Source organism: Schistocerca gregaria, chromosome 1 (genome assembly GCF_023897955.1).
Source record: "Schistocerca gregaria isolate iqSchGreg1 chromosome 1, iqSchGreg1.2, whole genome shotgun sequence".
Lineage (NCBI taxonomy): Eukaryota > Metazoa > Arthropoda > Insecta > Orthoptera > Acrididae > Schistocerca > Schistocerca gregaria.
In genome coordinates, this window is record NC_064920.1 from 204,775,606 (window position 1) to 204,798,025 (window position 22,420).

At 42.0% G+C, this 22,420-nt stretch overlaps 1 protein-coding gene across 2 annotated transcripts in view; it reads right to left on the minus strand.

Moving 5' to 3' along the window:
- Window positions 1-16,464: 16,464 nt before the first annotated feature.
- The window catches only part of LOC126336924 (HEAT repeat-containing protein 6), a 65,041-nt gene continuing 59,085 nt past the window's right edge, over window positions 16,465-22,420 (minus strand). For both annotated transcript variants that reach the window (XM_050001081.1, XM_050001092.1), the window contains one exon: window positions 16,465-16,811. In XM_050001081.1, the coding sequence (XP_049857038.1) occupies window positions 16,542-16,811 (270 nt within the window). In that variant the 3' untranslated portion in view covers window positions 16,465-16,541. The remainder of the gene's footprint in view (window positions 16,812-22,420) is intronic.

The window sequence follows — 22,420 nt, forward strand, 5'->3', positions numbered from 1 at the left end:
ATAGAATGATATCGGCTGTGCCCTATCAAGGAACCGTCCTGGCATTTCCCTGGAGCAATTTAGTGAAATCACAGAAAACTGAACTCTGGTTGGCCGGACAGAGATTTAAACCACTGTCCTCCTTAATGTGAATCCATTGTGCCAACCACTCCACCACCTCACTTGTATCACACAACAGCCTTCTTTAGCCTGGTGTGATAAGCATTCAACATTTCATGAAAGGGGCCCCCTGAGACTACTACTGTCTGGACAGGTTGGCCAGCAATGATTTCATGACTTCTTGGTAACTTGTGGTCCACTGAGGATTTTTGTCTGTGGCAGTATCACCTCTATAGATGATTGAATTCAGCAACTAGGCGAGTGGCTGGTACCTTTGTAAGGTGAGGGGGAAAGGCTACTGGATCTTTGGGAGTGATTTCATCCAGAGCTAGTCAATAGGCTCATCCCACAGGTCATCTGCAGTTGACTGTTGTGAAGAAGATTGGTTTGAAAGTTGACATGTGCTTGTGTATTAGTAATTGAAAACTCTTCTTATTTCTCTGTAGTAGCATACAACATGCCCAGGACATCCCCAGTGAAAATATACTGGTGTGTTGGCCTATGACCTCCAAATATCTCTTTTCTGCATGGCATTATACTTGGTGGACAAGTTGGTCGTACCTGCATTTGTCAGATGCTGGGTCGACAGATGCAGCATATATCAACGGCCAAGTCCATTCTTCCTGATGCATTCGGCTGGTAGTGGAGGTTGGTGCTCAAGATCAATACACTCTTTCTTCAACATTCTTTATTATCTCCTGGTCTATGAAGTCACCATTCAAGTCATAGGGTCAGTATTGCCTCATGTGTTCCAATATTTCTATGGAATCCAAACTGATCTTCCCTGAGGTTGGCTTCTACCAGTTTTTCCATTCGTCTGTAAAGAATTCGCGTTAGTACTTTGCAGCTGTGACTTATTAAACTGATAGTTCAGTCGTGATGGTCTCCGACAATTGTGATAGAGACCATATTCAGGAGTCAGTCATATCTGTATCATCTGACTCTTTCTTGTTGCTAGCTTGCACCACTCAATGAATTCCTTGGTTGTTGTGACATCATTTATCAGAATAGCTTGGTACTTAGTCTTCAGCAACATCTTTCATGAAGTATGACATTTTATCAGCTTCTGTCATATTCAAATTCTCTATGTGGCATAGAGCCACAGGACTACACCATTTCTCCATAACACTGGGCCCTGCTCTTCAAAAAGAAGACTTTCTGCTGATTGTCATCATACGTTTTCTTGAGTTCGGAGTTGAATTTATCTTCATTGCTCTTGCATCACTGCTGAGCCACACTGACCAAGTTCACATTTGTTAAATACATCATGTCATCCTGTCTCTTGTACTTGACGACTCAATTGAGTCCTTTCAGCCATGTAGTCAGGTCCTGACTAGCATCCCTGGAAAACACTGGCAGATGCCTAATGTGCAGCTGACTTACTGTTCTGTTGGAATCTTTTGGTCTCCTGAATATGCAGACCATGTGAGTGATGTACTGCTTGTACTTGTCAATGTAGGTGACAGATCCTTTGTTGTCTAATTGGAGCCACGGTGATGTAGACAATGTGAAGAACCTGGTGTCTTCACCAAACAATGTCATGTCATAAGCAGAAGAAACTACACATCCAAAAGCAGGGTCATCAGTGAAGTACAACAATTAGCACTGAAAGCACATTTATTATGAACACCAGTGTACAGTCAGAACAGAACTGGACATTTCAAGGAGAATGCAGCTAGTCATACAACATCAAATATTTCAGAATATACAAAAATATGAAAATTCAAGAAACTTCCAGAAATGATAAAAACTAAATGACAATGTGAGTGGGCAGGTTTGAACGAGTGACCCACAGCCCGCCAGCCAGTGACACTAACTGCTATCCCCCACTTCATGCAGCACACCTTGTCAAAATATTTTTTGCCGAATCCGATACTTTATCAATGGTACCACCCTTTTCTTGCAGCAATTTGTTAGCACAGTCCAGTTTTATTAATACATTAGACCACATCTCTAAAAGGGGCACAAATTTGCAATTGATTTCCTTGAAAAGGGTCATAGCTCCTGTCACTCTTTTAATAGTCCATGCATCTATCTATTGGTCATATCCTGTAACACTGTGTGTAGAGGTTCTAAGTTCTTCTGCAGAGATTTCACAGTTTCATTCCTAGAAAACCATCCTGTATCACAATGTCTCTTCAGAGTTGTTTTAAGAAAATCATGTAAAGCCTCCTATCTCGAAGAAGAGCTGCTGAAGTTGTTGAAGAACTGCTTCACATTTCCAAAAAAGTGATCATTATATCAGACAGTTCTGCAACATGTGCACCAACAAGAGTAAGACTGTGCGCTGTACAAAGCACAAATTTAATAAGATCATTATTTTGCACATACATACTTGGACCTCTTCGTATTTGTCTGTCAGTGTTTGTGTGGTTATTGAAGCCCCGGCCATGGCATTTCTGAATGTCAAACCCACCACTGCCTAACTTTTGCTGTATTCTTTTCCATTTACCTGATGAATTATGATGAAGTCAACAAATGGGTTAAATGTTTAGCTCAGTGATTAGCAAAGCAACTTAACACTTTTGATGCTTTCGTGTTCGTCAGAATTTCATATGAGCTAGAGCAAGAACAAAATGCCTAATACATATGTAAAGCCTATTTCCAATGGTTTTAAGTTAACAGACCCTCGAGCAAAACAGTTGGCAACCAGTGGAAGACAATGTGTGTGTATATGAGGGTTCAGTTCAGACTACCAGAGTATGCCTATCTATAGGCACAGTCACTAACAACTTGATAATATAATTAATCAGCCACAAAAGGCTTAGTCTTGAATTCTTTTTTATTTACATAACAGATCATACCAACTTAAACGAGGAACAACAAAAGTATTGGCTGGAGTGACAAGTAAATCAAATATCGCCCCACCTTTTTTTACTTGCTTCCTCCACCATTGCATCTCATTCCAGTCCTCAGTCAGTAGAAATCTCCAAAAATCTGAAGCCTTAAGTCAAACAGCATAGCTGCTTCAGGACCTACTCATTTATCTTTCATGTCCTACAATACTGTAGCAAAAAAGTATTCCTGCACATGTACAAGTTGTGTAAATGGAGCTGTGTGAACCAAGTGCTGTTGCCACATAAAACACATTATCAATAGATGTCTGTTCAGTAACAGTCACTTCTTTATGATGCTACTAGAATGAAATGACACTGGGACAGTTGCATGCATTTGTCTCTTTGGCTGAAAATTGGAATATAATAGGCATGAAAACTCTCGTACTTCTCCTGGTTAATCCTTAGTGTAAGCCTTTCCTCCTCCTCTTCCTCCTCTGGCTTCTTCTTCTTCTTCTTCTTCTTCTCCTTCTTCTTCCTCCAGTCAGTCCTTGCATCCTCTGTGTGTCCAAGTCATTAACAGGGGTCTATCTCACCAGACCATTGGTACAGCCCTGGTGCCCCTAACCTATCTACCATCCAGCTCAGCAGTACACTTGTCTACATGTACATTTATACTCTGCAAACCACCATGAGGTGCATGGTAGAGGGTACCACTTATTAGGGCTCCTCCCTTTTCCATTTATGTATGGAGCACAGGAGAAACCATAGTCTGATTGCCTCTGTGCATGCAGTAATTATTCTAACCTCATTCTCAGGATTCCTATGGGAGGAATACATACAGGGTTGTAGTATATTCCTAGAGTAATCATTTAAAGCTTGTACTTGAAACTTTGTTAATAGACTTACTCAGAATAGTTTATGTCTGTCTTCAAGAGTCTACTAATTAGTTCCTTCAGTATCCCTGTCACACTCTCCTAAGTATTAACCAAACTTGTGACCATTCATGCCGCCCTTCTCTGTATATGTTCAACGTCCCCTGTTTGTCATATCTGGTAAGGATCCTACACACTTGAACAATATTCTAGAACCAGTCACAAGAGTGATTTGTAAGCAATTTATGACTGATTGCACTTCCCCAGTGTTCTACCAATAAACTGAAGTCTACCACCTGCTTTATCCAAGACTGAACCTATGTGATCATTCCATTTCATATCCCCACAAAAATGTTACACCCAGGTGTTTGTATGAGTTGGGCTATTCCAACAGTCACTTATTGATATCATATTCATAGGATACTACATTTCTTCATTTTGTGAAGTGCAAAATCTTACATTTCTGAACATTTAGAGCATGTTGCCAATATCTGCATCATATCGAAATCTTATCGAGATCTGACTGAATATTACACAGCTTCTCTCAGATAGTAGTTCATTATAGATAGCTTCATCATCTGCAGAAAGCTTGATTTTATTGTTAAGACTATCTGCAAGGTCATTAATGTACAATATGAACAGAAATGATCCCACACTTCCCTGGGGTACACCTGAAGTTACTTCTACATCTGACAATGACTCTCCATCTAAGATAACTGTTATAACTTTAATCACAATAATTGCTTGGATATTCATACTCTCTCTTAGAAACAATAGCTGATCACATGATTACAACTCAGTCTCTCGTATTCGACTACCGTGCCGTGACATGCGGCCGGCGCCGTTCGTAGCTAGGTGGCGCTCCCGCGCTCAGCCGATTTGCGGAGCCCCTCTATCGCCGTTTGTGCGTACTGTCGTGGCGGCACTGTTAAATGTCGTGGCACTGTCACAACACTTTTCCCCCCTTGAAAAAAAAAAAAAAAAAAACACTCACTTCCTTGGAGACATGGACAGCGCAGAGAGATCCATGGCCTCTTGTGAGGTCCTGAGGAGATCCCGCACAGAGACACGAGAGTATGGTCGAAAATATCCAGGACGGAAGCTCGTGCGTGGAACGTGCCTCCTGGATGAGATGATGGGTGAAAACTCCAGAGCAGCATCCATAGGTGTCATGGACCTGGGAGTGTGTTCCAGCGAGATGGGTCCCGGAGAAGGCAGCGTAACGACTGGGGCCGGTTCCGGCGTACTCGGAAGCGGCTGCGACGGCGGCTGCATCAACAAGGACGGTATATCGGCAGCAGCGACAGGACTGGCGTCTCGGGCTGGTGAAGGCGAAGGATGGGGCGGTGGCACCGGCGTGGCCACCACTCGTGGGCGCATCTGGTTGTAATAGCGAACAACCGTGCCGTCACCCGTACGGATTTCACAAAGCCGGCGGCCGCGAAGAGCCTTGACCACCCCTGGAATCCATTTAGGGCGAGATCCGTACCCTCGTGCCCACACGTCGGCGCCCACCGAGTATTTTCCCGCACTAGGGGACTCAGCACAAGGCCTGACAGGGTAAAGCAGGTGCAGTAGAGTGCGCGGTTGGCGGCCATGCAAGAGTTCAGCAAGGCTGCGATCACCCGGAGGCGTGAAGCGATAAGAACTCAGAAATTGCAGCAGGACGTCATCTGTGGAAAAATCACTAAGGAATTTTTTCATCTGGCATTTGAAAGTGCGGACAAGGCACTCGACCTCCCCATTCGATTGCGGATGGAAGGGAGGTGCGGTAACATGATGAATCCCTTGTCCAGTACAAAAATCACGGAAGGCCTGCGAAGAGAACTGAGGGCCATTGTCCGTGACGATCGTGGATGGAAGACCTTCTAGCGCAAAGATTTTGGACAAAGCCAGCGTCATCGCCGCAGTGGTGGGTGACGGACATCTAACAACAAACGGAAACTTCGAGAAGGCGTCAATCAACAGTAGCCAATAAGTACCAAGGAAGCGGCCAGCGAAGTCGGCGTGCACCCGTTCCCATGGCTGAGCTGGATCAGGCCACAGAGAGGGCATTGTACGAGGTGCCGCCAGTTGTTGAGCAAACTGGCCACACGCAGCAACCATATGGGCGATGTCCGAATCAATACCGGGCCAATAAACGTGCCTGCGGCCAGGGACTTAGTCCGAGAAATACCCCAATGGCTTCGTGCAACAGTTCGAGAACACCTTTGCGAAGAGAGGCTGGCACCACGACCCGTGCAGATGCGCCATCTGTGTCCAGAAGAACAACACCATCACGAACAGACAGACGAAGGCGCAAGGTATGGTAGTTGCGAAGGGGATCCGATGCCCGGCCCTTGGTCCTGTCCGGCCAACCTCGTTGAACAAAACCGATCACCCGACGCAGGACCGGGTCCCGCGCAGTAGCCGATGCGACCTGCGAACCTGTAAGTGGAAAGCCCTCGACCGCACGACGTTCTTCCTCATCAATGTGGAAACAGAGGAGTTCATCACGATCAAAAACAGGGTCGGGGCCCATCGGCAATCGCGACAATGCATCAGCGTTGGCGTGCTGGGCCGTGGGGCAATAGTGAATCTCATAATGAAAACGAGACAAGTATAAGGCCCAACGTTGCAGGCGGTGAGCTGCCTTATCTGGAAGTGACGCCGAGGGGCTGAACAGAGAGACCAGCGGTTTGTGGTCGGTGATGAGGTGAAACTTAGAACCATACAAAAAAACGCTGAACTTTTTTAGAGCATAAATGATAGCGAGCGCCTCCGTTTCGATTTGAGAGTAATGCCGTTGTGCCTCGTTGAGGGTCTTGGAAGCATAGGCGATGTGTCGTTCCGACCCATCCTCATACCGATGGGCGAGAACAGCCCCTAGGCCATACTGTGACGTGTCAGTCACCAGAACCAAGTGCTGACCCGGACGGAATGTGGCAAGACAAGGCGCCGACTGCAAATGAGCCTTCAGGCGGACAAAAGCCTGCTCACACCCGTCGGACCAACAGAAGGGGACGTTTTTGCGTAACAGCTGATGCAGAGGATAAGCTACCGCCACTGCGGATGGAATGAATTTGTGATAATAAGCAATCTTGCCTAGAAACGCCTGAAGTTCTTTGACCGTAGACGGCCGGGGTAGAGCGTTAATGGCCGCAACGTGCTGACGGAGAGGACGTATACCCTCATGGGACAAGTGGAAACCAAGATACTCAATGGAGGGTTGGAAGAACTGTGACTTGTCCAGATTGCACCTCAACCCAGCCGAATGCAAAACCCGAAACAATGAACGTAAATTACGAAGGTGCTCCTCAGTGGAGGCTCCCGTGACAACAATGTCATCCAGATAGTTTATGCAGCCGGGAACGGAAGCCGTGAGCTGTTCCAAAAACCGCTGAAAAATGGCCGGTGCGCTAGCGACGCCAAATGGTAATCACTGGTACTGATACAACCCACAAGGAGTGTTGATAACGAGAAATTCCTTGGAAGGAGCGTCCAACGGCAACTGATTGTACGCCTCCGATAAGTCAAGTTTGGAAAAGAACTGGCCCCTAGCTAGCTTGGTAAACAACTCCTCAGGACGGGGAAGAGGATAAGTGTCAATGAGGCTCTGAGCGTTGACAGTGGCTTTAAAGTCACCACACAATCGCAGACTCCCGTTTGGTTTAGAAACCACCACAATCGGCGATGCCCATTCGCTGGAGGTAACCGGAAGGAGAATCCCTGAAGCTGTTAACCTGTCTAGCTCAGCCTTGACAGGTGCATGCAATGCCACCGGAATAGGGCGTGCCGTAGATTTAAGAGTAATGTGGGCTGCAAAATCCTTGGCACAACCCAGACCGGCAGAGAACACGGACGAAAATTCAGAACACAATCCATCCAGCTGTTGATACGGAATATCCTCAGATATGAGGTGCACATCATCATCAATGGAGAACCCGAACAACTGGAAAGCATCATAACCTAACAGGTTTTCAGTGCCCGCATGATCCACCACATAAAACGTGAGGGGCCGAACAACAGACTTGTAGGCAGTGGAAGCATCAAACTGGCCCATGATAGGAATTTTCTGTTGATTATAAGTCCTCAGATTTCGCGTAACTGGAGACAAAGGAGGGGAGCCCAACGCCAAATACGTGCGAGAATTAATGAGAGTTACTGCAGAGCTAGTGTCCACTTGCATGCGGATGTCTTTATTCAGAACATGAACAGTAACAAACAACTTATTTGTTTGAGAAAGCACACAGTGAACATCCATGTCCAACGCCTCGTCCTCGTCGACAGAAACTTTATGGGACTGACACACAGAAGCAATGTGACCTTTTTTCCTACATGAATTACACGTGGCCCAACGTTTTGGACACGCTGCCCTGTCGTGCTGTACGAAACAACGGGGGCAAGAAAGAAGCGCAGAACGAACCGGCTTCTGTGGTTGCTGGTTTCGCTGCGAGCGTAGCGGCCCAACGCGACGTCCGACTCGAGTGGACCGCCGCCACATCGTCGTTCTCCTGTGAAACAGGCAAATTGCCCATGTCGGGAGTTGACTGTACAGCACCTACATCACACCACGCGTGAGACACTTCAAAGGATTGAGCGATGCTTAGAACTTCCGACAACGACGGGTTTGGCAGTTGGAGGGCACGTTGCCGAACTTCTTTATCAGGAGCAAGCCGTAGAATAGCATCCCTAACCATTGAGTCAGCATGAGACTCGTGATGTGTGTCCGTGACAAACTGACATTTCCTACTCAGACCGTGTAGTTCCGCCGCCCAAACCCGGTAAGATTGATGGGGCTGTTTACGACACCGGTAGAACGCCACGTGGGCGGCAACGACGTGGGTGTTTTTTCGATAATAGGCAGACAATAAGTCACACATTTCGTGGAAGGACAGGGAGGCGGGTTCCCACAGAGGGGATAACTGAGATAGCAGCTGATAGACTCGAGGGGAAATCCAAGATAAAAATAACGACTTACACATAGGAGCGTCGACAACGCCGAAAGCCAAGAAGTGTTGCTGCAAACGCTTCTCATAATCCTCCCAGTCTTCAGTGGCCTCGTCGTAAGGAGGGAATGGAGGCGGAGAAGAGGAAGACAGACGATGAGTAAGCAACGTCGACAACGCCTGAATCACTGCCGTCAGCTGTGTTTGTTGTTCAATGAGTGCTTGCATAAGCTGTTCCATGTCTGCCCCGTCACGAACACGCAAATCCACAATGCAGTGAAAATATCCCGACCTCGTCGTCAAAAAGTGTTATAACCTTTAATCACAATAATTGCGTGGATATTCACACTCTCTCTTAGAAACAATAGCTGATCACATGATTACAACTCAGTCTCTCGTATTCGACTGCCGTGCCGTGACATGCGGCCGGCGCCGTTCGTAGCTAGGTGGCGCTCCCGCGCTCAGCCGATTTGCGGAGCGCCTCTATCGCCGTTTGTGCGTACTGTCGTGGCGGCACTGTTAAATGTCGTGGCACTATCACAACAATAACATGCTATGTCCTCCCTACCAAAAAGTTCTCAGTGCACTCACAAATTTCACTTGATACCGCATATGATTATACAAGTGTAGGTGCAGTATTGAATAAAATGCTTTTCGGAAATGAATAAATAATGCATCTACTGGGTTGCCTTGATCCAAAGCCTCCAATACGCCGTGTGAGAAAATTACAAGTTGGGTTTCACATGATTGATGTTTTATGTTTTCAAAATCCATGCTGGTTGGCATTGAGAATGTCATTCTGTTCAAGATACCTGATTATATTTGAGCTCAGAATATGTTCTAAGATTCTACAACAAATCTATGTCAAGGATATTGGACGGTAGTTTTGTGGATCACTTCTACTACCCTTCTTGTAGACAGGTGTGACCTGTGCCTTTTTACTGGAATTGAGCATGGTTTTTTGTTCGAGGGATCTATGATAGATTATGGTTAGAAGATGGGCTAACTCAGCCGCAAATTCAGTACAGAATCTGACAGGGATTCCACCAGGGCCGGAAGCTTTGTTCAGTTTTAATGATTTCAGCTGTTTCTCAACACCACTTACACTAATACTGATTTTATTCATCTTTTCAGTGGTATGAGGATTAAATTGGGGCAATTCTTCTGGGATTTCTTTTGTAAAGGAACATTTGAAAATTGAGTTGAGCTTTTCAGCATTTGCTCTGCTATCCTCAATTTCAGTTCCTCTCTCATTAGCTAGGAACTGGGCACTAACTTTGGTGCCAATAACAGCCTTTACATATAACCAGAATTTCTTTGGATTTTGTGAAATGTCATTTGACAATATTCTGCTAAGGTAGTCATTTAAGGCATAGCGCATTGTTCTCTTCACAGCCAAATGCATTTCATTCAGCATCTCTCTAGAGATATCCCTATACTTTGCTTTACACCTATTATGCAGTAATCTCTGTTTCTTTAGAAGTTTCTTTACAGTGACTGTATACCATGGAGTTTCCCTACCATTATGAACTTTTCTACTGGGTACATCTCTATCCAGTGCATGGTCAACTATTTTTTACATCTTAGCCACAGTTCCTCTACATGCTTCTGACCTGTTCTGTAAGTTTCAAGTTCCTCATTGAGATACGGTGCAACTGACTTTATTGAACATATATATCTTTCTGCTTGTTTTAGTTGTCTTCATACTTTGGTAATCAATGTTGCCATAATCGTGTCATGATGACTTATACCAGTTTCAATGTGCACATTGTCAAAGAGGTCAGGTCTATTTGTTTTCATTAGATCCAATACATTTCCATCATGAGTGGGGTTCCTAATTATCTGTTATAGGCAGTGTTCAGAGAAGGCATTTAGCAAAGTTTCACTGGGTAAAATATCACATGCACCACTAACAAAACTTTAATTTTCCCCATTAATTACTGGATGGTTAAAGTCTCCACCAATGATTACAGTATGATTGTGGAACATGTGTACAATTGAACTGAGGTTTTCTCTGAAATTTTCTATTATATTGGGAGATGAGTCTGGTGGGCAATAGAAGGATCCAATTATCAATTTAAGCCCACCCCTAATACGAAGTCTTGCCCAAACAATCTCTCATGCAGCTTCAGTCTCTGTATTGGTGGATTTGAGTTTCTTGTCCACTGTGACAAATACACCACCACCATTTTCCATTTGCCTATCCTTTTAATATACACTTAAATTTTGCCATTGCTTGGCAGTGTCCTCCAAGTAGAAAAATATGTTAGCCAAACACATGGTGTCATCCCATTTGTTAAATTTCGCTATATTCTCGTATACCTTCAGCCACTTGTTTGGATCTTGGCCATCGTCACCAGAGAACCTGGAAGGATGTCTCGTAGTGGCACACAGTTGCTGTCATCGTAACGTCTTCTTCTGTCTCCGATAGTTTAAGATCTGTTGAATATGGCTGGAACTCAGGTTTCTCGCCACGTAAACGGCGGCTCTGTCATGGCTTGATGGGAGCCACAATGTCATCGATAATGTGCGCTATCACAAGTTCCAATACCCAGTGCCTCCACCAGAATAATGTGACACAGGAGGTGACAAACACTAACTTCACTTAACGAAGTTTTATTCAGCACTTGCATATGCAAGAGTGCGGAGCAAACTGCCTCCGCCCAGAACACATACAGTACATGTACAACTACTGAACATTCCAATACAATGATTCCTGACATTTGTGAATACTTCTGGAATGTACTGCAACCAAATACAGAAATTAAAATTGTACAGTCCAGGTGAGCTTTGAACCCATGACTCTCGATGCAACAGTTTAGTGTCATAACCACGGTGCTACTCAGCTGCTTCTGAGACGGTATCTTTACCCAACTTCCATATCTGATGTTTGATTACTTTTTATTTCTTGAATTGAAGGTTCCTGTAGTCCAGTTTGTAACTTCTTAGGGAGGTTTGCTCAGTTCACTTTTATACTGGCAATTTTACTATTTGAAAAGTCTACTTTTGTAGCTAATTCCCCACCCTCTATGTTTTTAAATTTGAAATACTATTCAACAATTCTTATTTTGGGTCACCAACAATATTTTTTAATGTGTCTAAACCCCCTATTTTCATTAATTACTCTGCCTGAGCTCTACTACTATCAGACAACTCCTCCAATTTTTTTCAAAATTTCTGTCATTTTGTTATCCATTTTTCAAGTAGTTACTGGCATACAATAATACTAACAGTAATATCTTCCCTTACAAACACCGAAAGTCTATTTTCTTTACTTAGGCACCAAATTAAAAAAAATCAATAAAACATTTATCACCCACACTTCACATACATATCACATACAGATCACATTTTTTAAAAAAAAACTTGCAGCTGATAACTAACCTAATCAGCCACACCCCACACTCTCAGTGTGACATGCGAGGCTGATGCAATGTGTCACGTAGCTGCTGTGCAGCAGTCACGTAGTCAGCTTATTGGTCACTGCCCTCGGATGCAAGGCTGCACTACTATCACGTTGTGTGGTTGCAACAAAGATGATTCTCAGGTTGCTGCTACTGATATGGGAACAGAAACAGCACGTCAGAATCTTTCATTTTGTAGACATACTTTTTCTTCATTCTTGTGCCAATATCTATTTCAACAAGTAAATATTTCTTGTTGTTGACCTGGTCACTGTGGCTAACTACTGCTATTTATGTCTTCTGTTGTGCTAATTCATACTTGTTTGTTTTTATCGAGTCACCAACTAACTACTTCTTAAACATAATAATTATATTGGGCAACACTACAGCATGTGTTCACCTCCTGTTGCTCTAGGTAATCCCATGCATTTCTCTGTTATTTCTTGAAAATATCTTTTTTAACCCGAAAGCTCTCATTTCAGCACCTCTTATCTGCATCCTTAACCTAAGGTGCCAAATGGAGTGATACAAAAATGACCCTAGTTACAAGTCATAACTGTTGTCAAAGCTCGACTGATCTGTCACCTATATGTTCTTCATCTACATCTACATTTATACTCCGCAAGCCACCCAACGGTGTGTGGCGGAGGGCACTTACGTGAGCTCTTTTACATTATTGACAACTTAACAGCCATCTTGTGTTTTTTCTTGATTCATTGGGCCTGCTATGCAGTGGCACTAATTGTGCCATGTGCAGAGGATCAAAGGCTGTAAAGGGAGGTCACATCTATGCCAACTCACAACAATATGCTATAATGAGAATTATTCTCTATTTGGTTGTTCTCGTATTCAATAATTACAACGTTTAGCTACAGATAACTTATTACCCAGAACAACTAGCTGAAGTGAATCTCAGAAAAGCACTTTTTCGACATTCGTCCACAGTTTCTTTCAACTGTTTCTGTGTATTTACACTGTCCAATTGTTTCTGTGTATTTACACTGTCAGCAGAGGTGCTTTCTTAGAGCCTTAGAAACCACTGCCAAGCCATGATGGCAAAGCACAAATGCCAGCTTGACTCTTGACAGCATTGCACTTCGTCAATTTCTTGTGCTTGAGCTTCTCACTTTGTCTCTGCACATATCAAAATCTACGTGCACACAGTGGAGATTCTCTACATATACCTACCTAAACAATGTTTTTACACAAACATCTTTCATATTGGGAGAAAGATGTGGAACAATGTGTTACACCTCAATATGATAACATTTTTGAGTAAAGTCGATCACAAGTGAGATCAGGTTACAACCCAATTTGCCTGTTTACATTTTTTTGATTTTTTAAACTTATTATTTATCTTAAGTTATTTTTGTAATTTATTTCAAAGAAGTCTACACGATGATGGCAAGTGACGAGAGGTGTGTCAAACATAACCAACTTCGTCTAATAAAGACATTTTTTCAGAAAACATGTAAGACATGGTGTTGTTGGACCACCCAGCAAAAGAATGCATCAAAACAACAAAATCTTGAAGTTGCTGAATTCTCAACAGGCTGAGAGAGAAATCATATTGGAAACACTGGCTGAAGAAAGCTATGACAATGACATCTATTTCTACAGCCGAAATAAGAATTCTGCAAATGCTTATCTAATTGGAAAATCATAGTTCATTTGACTCTTACTTATTCATGCATCACTCGTCACCAAGTGCTTACTCAGGCTCAATAGCTGAAACCCCATCAACTGTCGATAACACTGATATTGCCCTACCCAATTACACAGAAACTGAAATGCAAGCTTACAAACAATTTTAACATTGCAATCAGTTTTTATTCCTCATTTTTATATTATACTATTTTCATTTTTATGTTGTCTCCAACAATAATAAATCAATAAAATATTAAGATTGATTTTGAATTTTACATGCTCCAGTGTCGAAGCTAGTTTTTTATCTGGACTTTTAGGATACGGATATCTGGGAGAGGAATCTTGGTATCTTCTTTGACAAGACTGAGGACATGGTTGAAGTCGGCTATGGTCACCCTGAAATTTCAACTCAAATGCCATCTGATAAGTTGTTCAAAACAACATTCCTCAATCTGAAAAATTGGTTGTGTTGCAGTATTTGCCTCACATAGCTGTAGCTGACTTACTTTAACTTCAATGTCTTCTAACACCAGAAAAGAAAAAAACAAATCATGCTCACCCATTCTTTTGCTACAGATATAGGAGACTAACTGACACTGTGCAGCTGATGCTATACAGGAATCACCATTTATGCATCAGCTGCATGTGTGTGGCACATAACAGCATATGCATACATCAGACACTGCACAGGAATCCATTTCAAAGTACATGGTTAATCACACATTTATAACTGTATGCAAGGTGGGAGGAGTATATCACGTTAATATTTGTAAAATGGTGTTGTATGATGAACATAATGCCACAACTTGAAACTAATAACATTGCAATTAATAGTAAACTATAATAAATCTACACACACACACCTCAACTGTGGCAGTACACCAGTAATCTAACACACACACACACACACACACACACACACACACACACACACACAAAGACTGGTAATACCGTAACATCTCAGTATCTCTTCCTTAGTTTGATCCCCCCATCTAATTTTCAGCATCATTCTGTAGCACCACATTTTCAAAATCTTCCATTCTCTTCCCATCTGAACTGTTTATTATTCATGTTACACTTTCACATGGGGCAACACTAAATACAAATACCTTCAGAAAAAACTTCCTAACATTTGAATTTATATTCGATGTTAACAAATTACTCTTATTCAGAAATGCTTTGCTAGCTGATGTCAGTCTGTACATTTTTATGTACATCTTATAACCTCTTTTCAAGTCATTATCTATTCTGTTTAACTGCTATCTGAAGTCTTTTGGCATCTCTAACAGAAAACCTTACAGTTATTTATTCTCTGAGGAGTTCGTGATATACCAACTTTTGACCAATATGGGTAGATTTTCTGATCAGATTTCCTTTGTGGCATACCAAAATTAAGGGATTGGTGGTCAGTTCGTACTTGGTCTATGGATGGCTCTGTTTTGAAAATGTGATTCGATGTCATATGATTGAGCTGTCCACATCTGCTTTTACACCAATTAGCTATGATAGCTGAAGCAAAACTTTCAGATTATGATCCTCCAGCCAGATAAAGTGGTGGCAAGTTAAATGCACAATAAATTGATGTACATGACACCAAAAATCTATGTTGAATAAAGAGATAATTTATTCTCCCAGTCACATGGAATAATATCTAGAAATTGTGGTCCTACACCTCTATTATTCAGTTAGTTGGTACATTTACACTGGAATTGCATACATTCTGTTAGAAGTCCCCATTCCATATAGATATAGCAATATTTTATTTTAAACACTGCATCTGACATAAAAAAGCTACACTTCCTAGACAAATTTAGGTATCATCACGTAGAGACCTAGATAAAACACAACCATCTAAAAGAACCTTTTACATCAGCACGACTACCACAAAGTTATCAGTTAGGATGAACGGACATTCACCATGCACGCCATCTGAGTCTTCCCCCAGACACCAATATTCTCAGAACTCCACAGGTGTGAGCTAGTGCGACTACATGTCCTTAGTTCTCGCCACCCACCTGGCACTAATTTGTTCCGCCTCAGCATTTCTTCACAATAACTACTCCTTTTTAGTTTTCTACATCATTTATTTTCTGATCTTTCCAATTTTTGCCATTGCCATCCCCCTCCCACCTCTGCTGCATACAATGCACTTAGCTTTTCACTCTTATTAACTTATGCACAATATTTTAGCGATAATCTCTGTCTTGCATATTATTATTTCTTCCTCATTTAAGCTCTCAGGTTTTCAAATCTCATAGGGTGCAGTCTCCAACAACCAGTCTTTCCGTCTCATACCGTCCGGTAAGTCACCCCGGTTTCAACCCTTCTGCCACAAGATAGCCTCTGGTGCCAAAAGCTTGCATACGTAAAACCTTTCTATATATGTGTGTCGTCCTTCCTTCGCTAGGTGAGTAGATATTTTAGCTATACAATTACATGATATTGTCAATTATCTACTATTTTCGTTGTTAAAAGAACCTTTCGTATTTCTTCCCTCTATTTCAAATATTGTTACAATTCATATTTTATTAGTACAAGAAAATAAATCGGAATCTGTAGACTGCAAAAATTATGGAAGATTATTAATCTTTTCATACTACCTTAATTGAAGTTGTTATTTAAAAAAACCTTGCTTTAAAATGATATTTATAGCTAAATACAAATATTTTTGTGTGTGGGTGGGATGTTGATGTTAGAAAAAGAATGGGGAAAATATTGGTCCATAGTACACTATCAGTAAACAATATATAAACATATTTTATTCTGTGTGAATACGTACAATATAAAAATTCACTGCAAGAAAAGTTTAAAAAATTATAAAAATGTGTCACTTTCCACAGAAAACACTCTCAGCAAAAGAGAAGCTGATCTTTTCTGGTCAGCACTGAGATTCTGATTGCGCAAAAAAGAAGAGATGTAATCAGCAGTCTTCATCAGGTTAGCAGTTTTCTCTGGAATCACATTTCGTTGGAATCTGGTAATACTCTGCTGAAGTACATCAATATTGAACACAACAATATCTTCAAGAGGAGTCAGATCAGCCTCGGAAACCAGATTTGCCAGATGGATCAGTGTGTGGCATATCTGCAACATAAACATTTTACACGTTGGATCAAAAATACTATGACAGATGGTGGATTATATGTATTTTGGTAAGGATATGGGATATCAAACCAAAATCATACTTATTTGAATATAATAGAGGGAAACATTCCACGTGGGAAAAATATATCTAAAAACAAAGATGATGTAACTTACCAAACGAAAACGTTGGTAAGTTGATAGAGACACACACAAATACACACACAAAATTCAAGCTTCCGCAGCCCAAGGTTGCTTCATCAGGAAAGAGGGAAGGAGAGGGAAAGATGAAAGGATGTGGGTTTTAAGGGAGAGGGTAAGGAGCCATTCCAATCCCGGGAGCGGAAAGACTTACCTTAGGGGGAAAAAAGGATAGGTATATACTCACGCACGCACGCACACACACACGCACGCACGCACGCACACACACACATCCATCCATACATATACAGACACAAGCAGACATATGTAAAGGCAAAGAGTTTGCTTGTGTGTGTGTGTGTGTGTGTGTGTGTGTGTGTGTGTGTGTGTGTGTGTGTGTGTGTACCAGTCCCTTTTACCCCCTAAGGTAAATCTTTCCGCTACCGGGATTGGAGTGACTCCTTACCCTCTCCCTTAAAACCCACATCCTTTCGTCTTTCCCTATCCTTCCTTATTTCCTGATGAAGCAACTGTGGGCTGCGAAAGCTTGAATTTTGTGTGTCTGTTTGTGTTTGTTAGTGTCTCTATCAACATAGCAACGCTTTCGTTTGGTAAGTTACATCATCTTTGTTTTTAGATGTACAAGATCATACTTATATTCACCTGGAATAGCTAGGGTGACCACAGAAGACCTTGATCAGGATACCAAGCTCAGAACTTGTGAACACATTATGTTAAGACTTTAGCTGACAATAAAACAAAAAGTAAAAGCCAACAAAACAAAAAGTAAAATCCATTTCAAATGCCAACAGAAATATATGAAAGACTGTACTAATTTTCACATTTCTTGAGTCAAGTGTTCTCTTCTGAGAACTGGAGACATTGAACTTGGTAACTGTTTGTGGAAATTTAACATCTTCTGTTCACTTAGAAAACTGGGCAAGGAACAGCAAAGTAACAATGAATGTGGAGAAAGAAACTAATTAATACACAATGTTCAAGAAAGTGGACAGAAAGAAGATGTAAATCAGTCTGACGACCAGAAAGCAGTCCACTATTATTATTTGTGAATCTGCTGCAAAACATCATAAACAAACAGGTACATCTGTAAGGGAGAGAAGGGGGAGAGGGGGTGAGAGATCAGCTGAACCACAAAGATAAAAACTTTTTGTTCCCAAGATATAAAACATATTATCATTGCCTCACTGCCTGCCTCAGGGAACACTGAGGCATCATGTACAAGAGTGTCACATATGCAAGCGAAATGGTGCCTGAAACAAAGACATCTGCAAGAGTAGGCGAGTCAGCTAGCAGCTAATCAGCCAGATGTCAATCAATGGGTATATAATTTAGCTGAATTAAATTTGGGATTTTCCCATAAGCATAACGTACAAAATTTTCTGTACCATCATCATCCTATATGACCAAATGTATGTTCATCTAAATTTCGACACCTACTGACCAACACCTCCAACCAAATGTCTGTAATCCAGCCTACCATGTCAAAGACACCAGCCACTTCCTTCACCAACTCTTCACCGTCCCTACACCTTTACCTCGCCACTGTTGACACCACCTCCCTATATACCAACATCCCTTATGCCCATTGTCTTATCGCTATTGAACATTACCTCTCCCAACATCCTTCAGGCTCCAAACCCACTACCTCAATCCTCATACACCTTACTAACTATATCCTAACCCACAAGTATTTCTCATTTGGAGGTGAGGTATACAAACAAATCTGCGGGCATAGCAATGGGCACCCACATGGCATCGGCATCCTCCAATGCCTACATTTTTATGGGCGATCTACAGGAGACCTTCCTAGCCTCCCAAAACACCAAACCCTTAGGCTGGTTCAGGTTCATTGTTGATATCTTCATGATCTGGACCCGGGGCCACGACACCTATTTTCGTTCATTCACAACATCATGAACACCTTCTCTCCCATCCACTTTGCATGGTTCTCCTCAACAAAGTGTGCACCTTCCTAGTTGTTGACCACCTCCTCTCTGATGGCTCCATCTGCACCTCTGTCAACATTCAACCCACCAACTGTACCTGCATTCTGATAGCGGTCATCCCTTTCAGACCAAAAAAATCCCTCCAATGTAACATGGTTACCTGGGCGCAATATATCTTCAGTGACAAAATCTGCCCTGCTCAGTATGCCAGGGTCTCACAAAGGCCTTCAGACAGGCACTACCCTCAGACCTAGTCTGCAAACAGATCTCCCATGCCATTTTCTCTCACAATCCCAATCCTCCCATCCCTCCCAAAAACTAGCAACAAAGTAGTATCTCCTTCGTCACCCTGTACCACTCAAGACTGGAACAACTGAACTACATCCTTCGCTATGGCTTTGGTTACCTATCATCGTGCCCTGAAATGAGGGACATCCTACCCGAGATACTTTCCACCCCTCGTAAAGTGGTGTTCTGTTGCCCAGCCAACATCCACAACATCCTAGTCCATCTCTATGCCACTCCCAATCCCAACCGCTTGTCACAAGAATCATATCCCTGTAGAAGACCCATGTGCAAAACATACTCAATCCACCCACCCAACACTTCCTGTCACAGGTTTATCCTACCTTATCAGCAGCCAGGCCATCTGTGAAAGCAGCCGTGTCATTTACCAGTTCTTTACAATCATAGCATAGCTTTTTGTATTGGTGTGACTACCAACCATCTGTCCACCAGGATGAATGGCCACTGCCAAACAGTGGCACAAAATGCAGCTGAAAGTAATACACTTGATTTCAATGGCTGCTTTCACTACCCATGCCATCTGGTTTCTTCCCTCCACCACCAGCTTTTCTGAACTGCACAGATGGGAGTTACCCTTACAACACATTCTCCTCTCCCGTAATTATCCTGGCCTCAACCTACAGTAACACACTGTCCCCATACCCTCCACCCAATGGTTTCCACTCCCAATGTTGTGTCATCTCCTCCCCATTCTCATCTCTCACTCTGTTTATTTGCAAATCTCTGCCAATGCATCATCCTGTCTTTCCCTGCTCCTTTCATTTTTTGCTCCTTTTTCCCCAATCTCCCTGCCCCACAACCTTCTGACATTGTGTGTGTTGAAGTCTAGTCCCAGCACATTCCACCAGACAGCATTCGTCTGTCTCCCCACCCTTACACTATTCTCCTCCCCTTTCCCACCCCTCCAGATTACTGCTTGCATCCCACGTGATGTTGCATTCCAGCCCGAGATGATGGACTTTGTGGTCGTGTGTGCGTGAGGTGTGCTTACTTTGTTTGTGTTTGTGTGTGTGTGTGCGTGTGTGTGTGTGTGTGTGTGTGTGTGTGTGTTTTTGACCGACAAAACTGTGGCTGAAAACTACACGTGCCTTTTAATCGTGCCTCTCTGCAACCTGACGGATCTTCTTTATGGTAAGTAGCAATCCGTCTTTTCCTACATTGTTAATATTCATATCTGGAGTTTCCACCAATATTATTTTCAAATTAGAAGAATTATTTTCTGCCTTACCTCTGTATAGCTTAAGTAACCAGCCATTTAAATTTGCTGTAATTTAAAAGCAAATGTAATGGAGCAATGTAGGACTATTCTACTTATTCTTACACCACTCCTGATGTCAATATTTGTTTCTTTGTTGAACTCTTTATATTAGTAGTTTCTATACCATAATTACATAACAAGATTTCTTATTCACGCAGTACCCTGCTGAACTTTATTATTCACAGTACAATGTACTAGTTGATGATAACACTAGTATCTTTAGTTCATATGGAAACATTTTATTTGAAGAAATATGCATAATTTATGATACCAGTTAACCATGTGCACATTGTTATAAGATGGAAACCCTCATTCTCCTTCTTCACACAAATGTTTTACTTTCCTGAGAACTTACCATCTGAAAAGATATTTTTATTTAAAACTGTTGCATTCCAGAAAGTGCGAATCTAAAAATGTAATTCTTTCTAAAATTCAGTGTTATAGTTTAGTGTCCCAAATTTTCCTGCTTCTAAAAATAAATATATAATTTTATTAAAATAACCCATTAGTTTGTTAATTATTTCAGTTCGAAAATTTCACTTTCGAGAAAATTCTTAGTAAACTTTGGGCGTCCCCATACAAATTAAAATTTCCCTGTCATTCATTAGAGGTAAGAACGCAACTTTATAAATGACAAGGAAAGAACAGTAGAAAGATGGAAAGAATATTTCCCAGAACTGTTGAATCACCCAGACCCAGATGAGATGTTACCTGCAGATACTATGGATGAATGGAAAAATGAAGAAGAATAGGAAGTTAGTGAATAAGACGTGAAGATAGCAATCAAAGGACTCAGAAACAACAAAGCCCCAGGAGAGGACAGAACATCAGAATTAATCGATGAGGGAGGTGAGAGCTTTCACTTAAGAGAGATATAAACTGATGCAGTTGATATGGGAGAAGGAGACACTGCCAGAAGAATGGAAGCTGGCTATAATATGCCCAATATACAAGACGGGAAGCAAAATGGAATGTGGTACCTACAGAGGAATCAGCTTGTTGAATGTAACATATAAGGTACTGTCTATCATTATCCTCAGAAAATTGCAACCATTGATGGAGAACAACATACAGGAGTACCAAAATGGCTTTCGAACAAACCGATTGACAATAGATCACATTGACAGTAGATCAAATTTTCACACTAAGACAATTGTTTGAAAAACACTGGGAATATGATAAAGATATCTACAGTCTGTTTGTCAATTTTCAATGTGCATATGACAGCATCCACACGAATAGCCTATACAATGCAATGCGTGACTTCAGAATTCCTGAGAAGCTAGTGAGAATGGTTCGAGCTTGTATGGAAGTGTCAAAGGCAGCAGAACATTTCCGAGGAGCCACATCAGAAACATTTGAGATTGAGACAGGCCTCAGACAAGGGGATGCTCTCTCATATGCTCTGTTCAATGTCATCTTAGAGAAAGTACTAAAAGAGTGTAGGCAACAGGAGTGGGCTGGAGTACGAATGGACGGTAACTTCAATTGCCTTGCATAAGCAGAGCACCAGTTGAAAAGAATGTGCCAAAAAATGGACAATTGTGCACAGAAGGAAGGGCTCAAACTGAATCAAGAAAAAACAGAGTTCATGCAATTAGGAAGAAGACAAGAGCAGGAAGAATTTCTTGAGATAGATGGCAAGAGGTTCAAGAGTACACCAGTTCAAATACTTGGGATCTTGGTTTACCATGGACAGCAACATAAAAATGGACATCAGGGAAAGAATAGCAGTGGGAATGAAATGTATCCATTCCCTCAGAGAGACACTCGGCTCTAAATCGATCTCAGTGAACACTAAGATGAAAATCTATGGTTCAGAAACATGGAGCATGACTAATTGAGAAAAGGAAAAACTACTAATATTTGAAAGAAGACTAATGAGGAAGATGTGGGGACCAGTTTTAGATAACGGAGAATGGAGGAGAAGGAAAAACGAG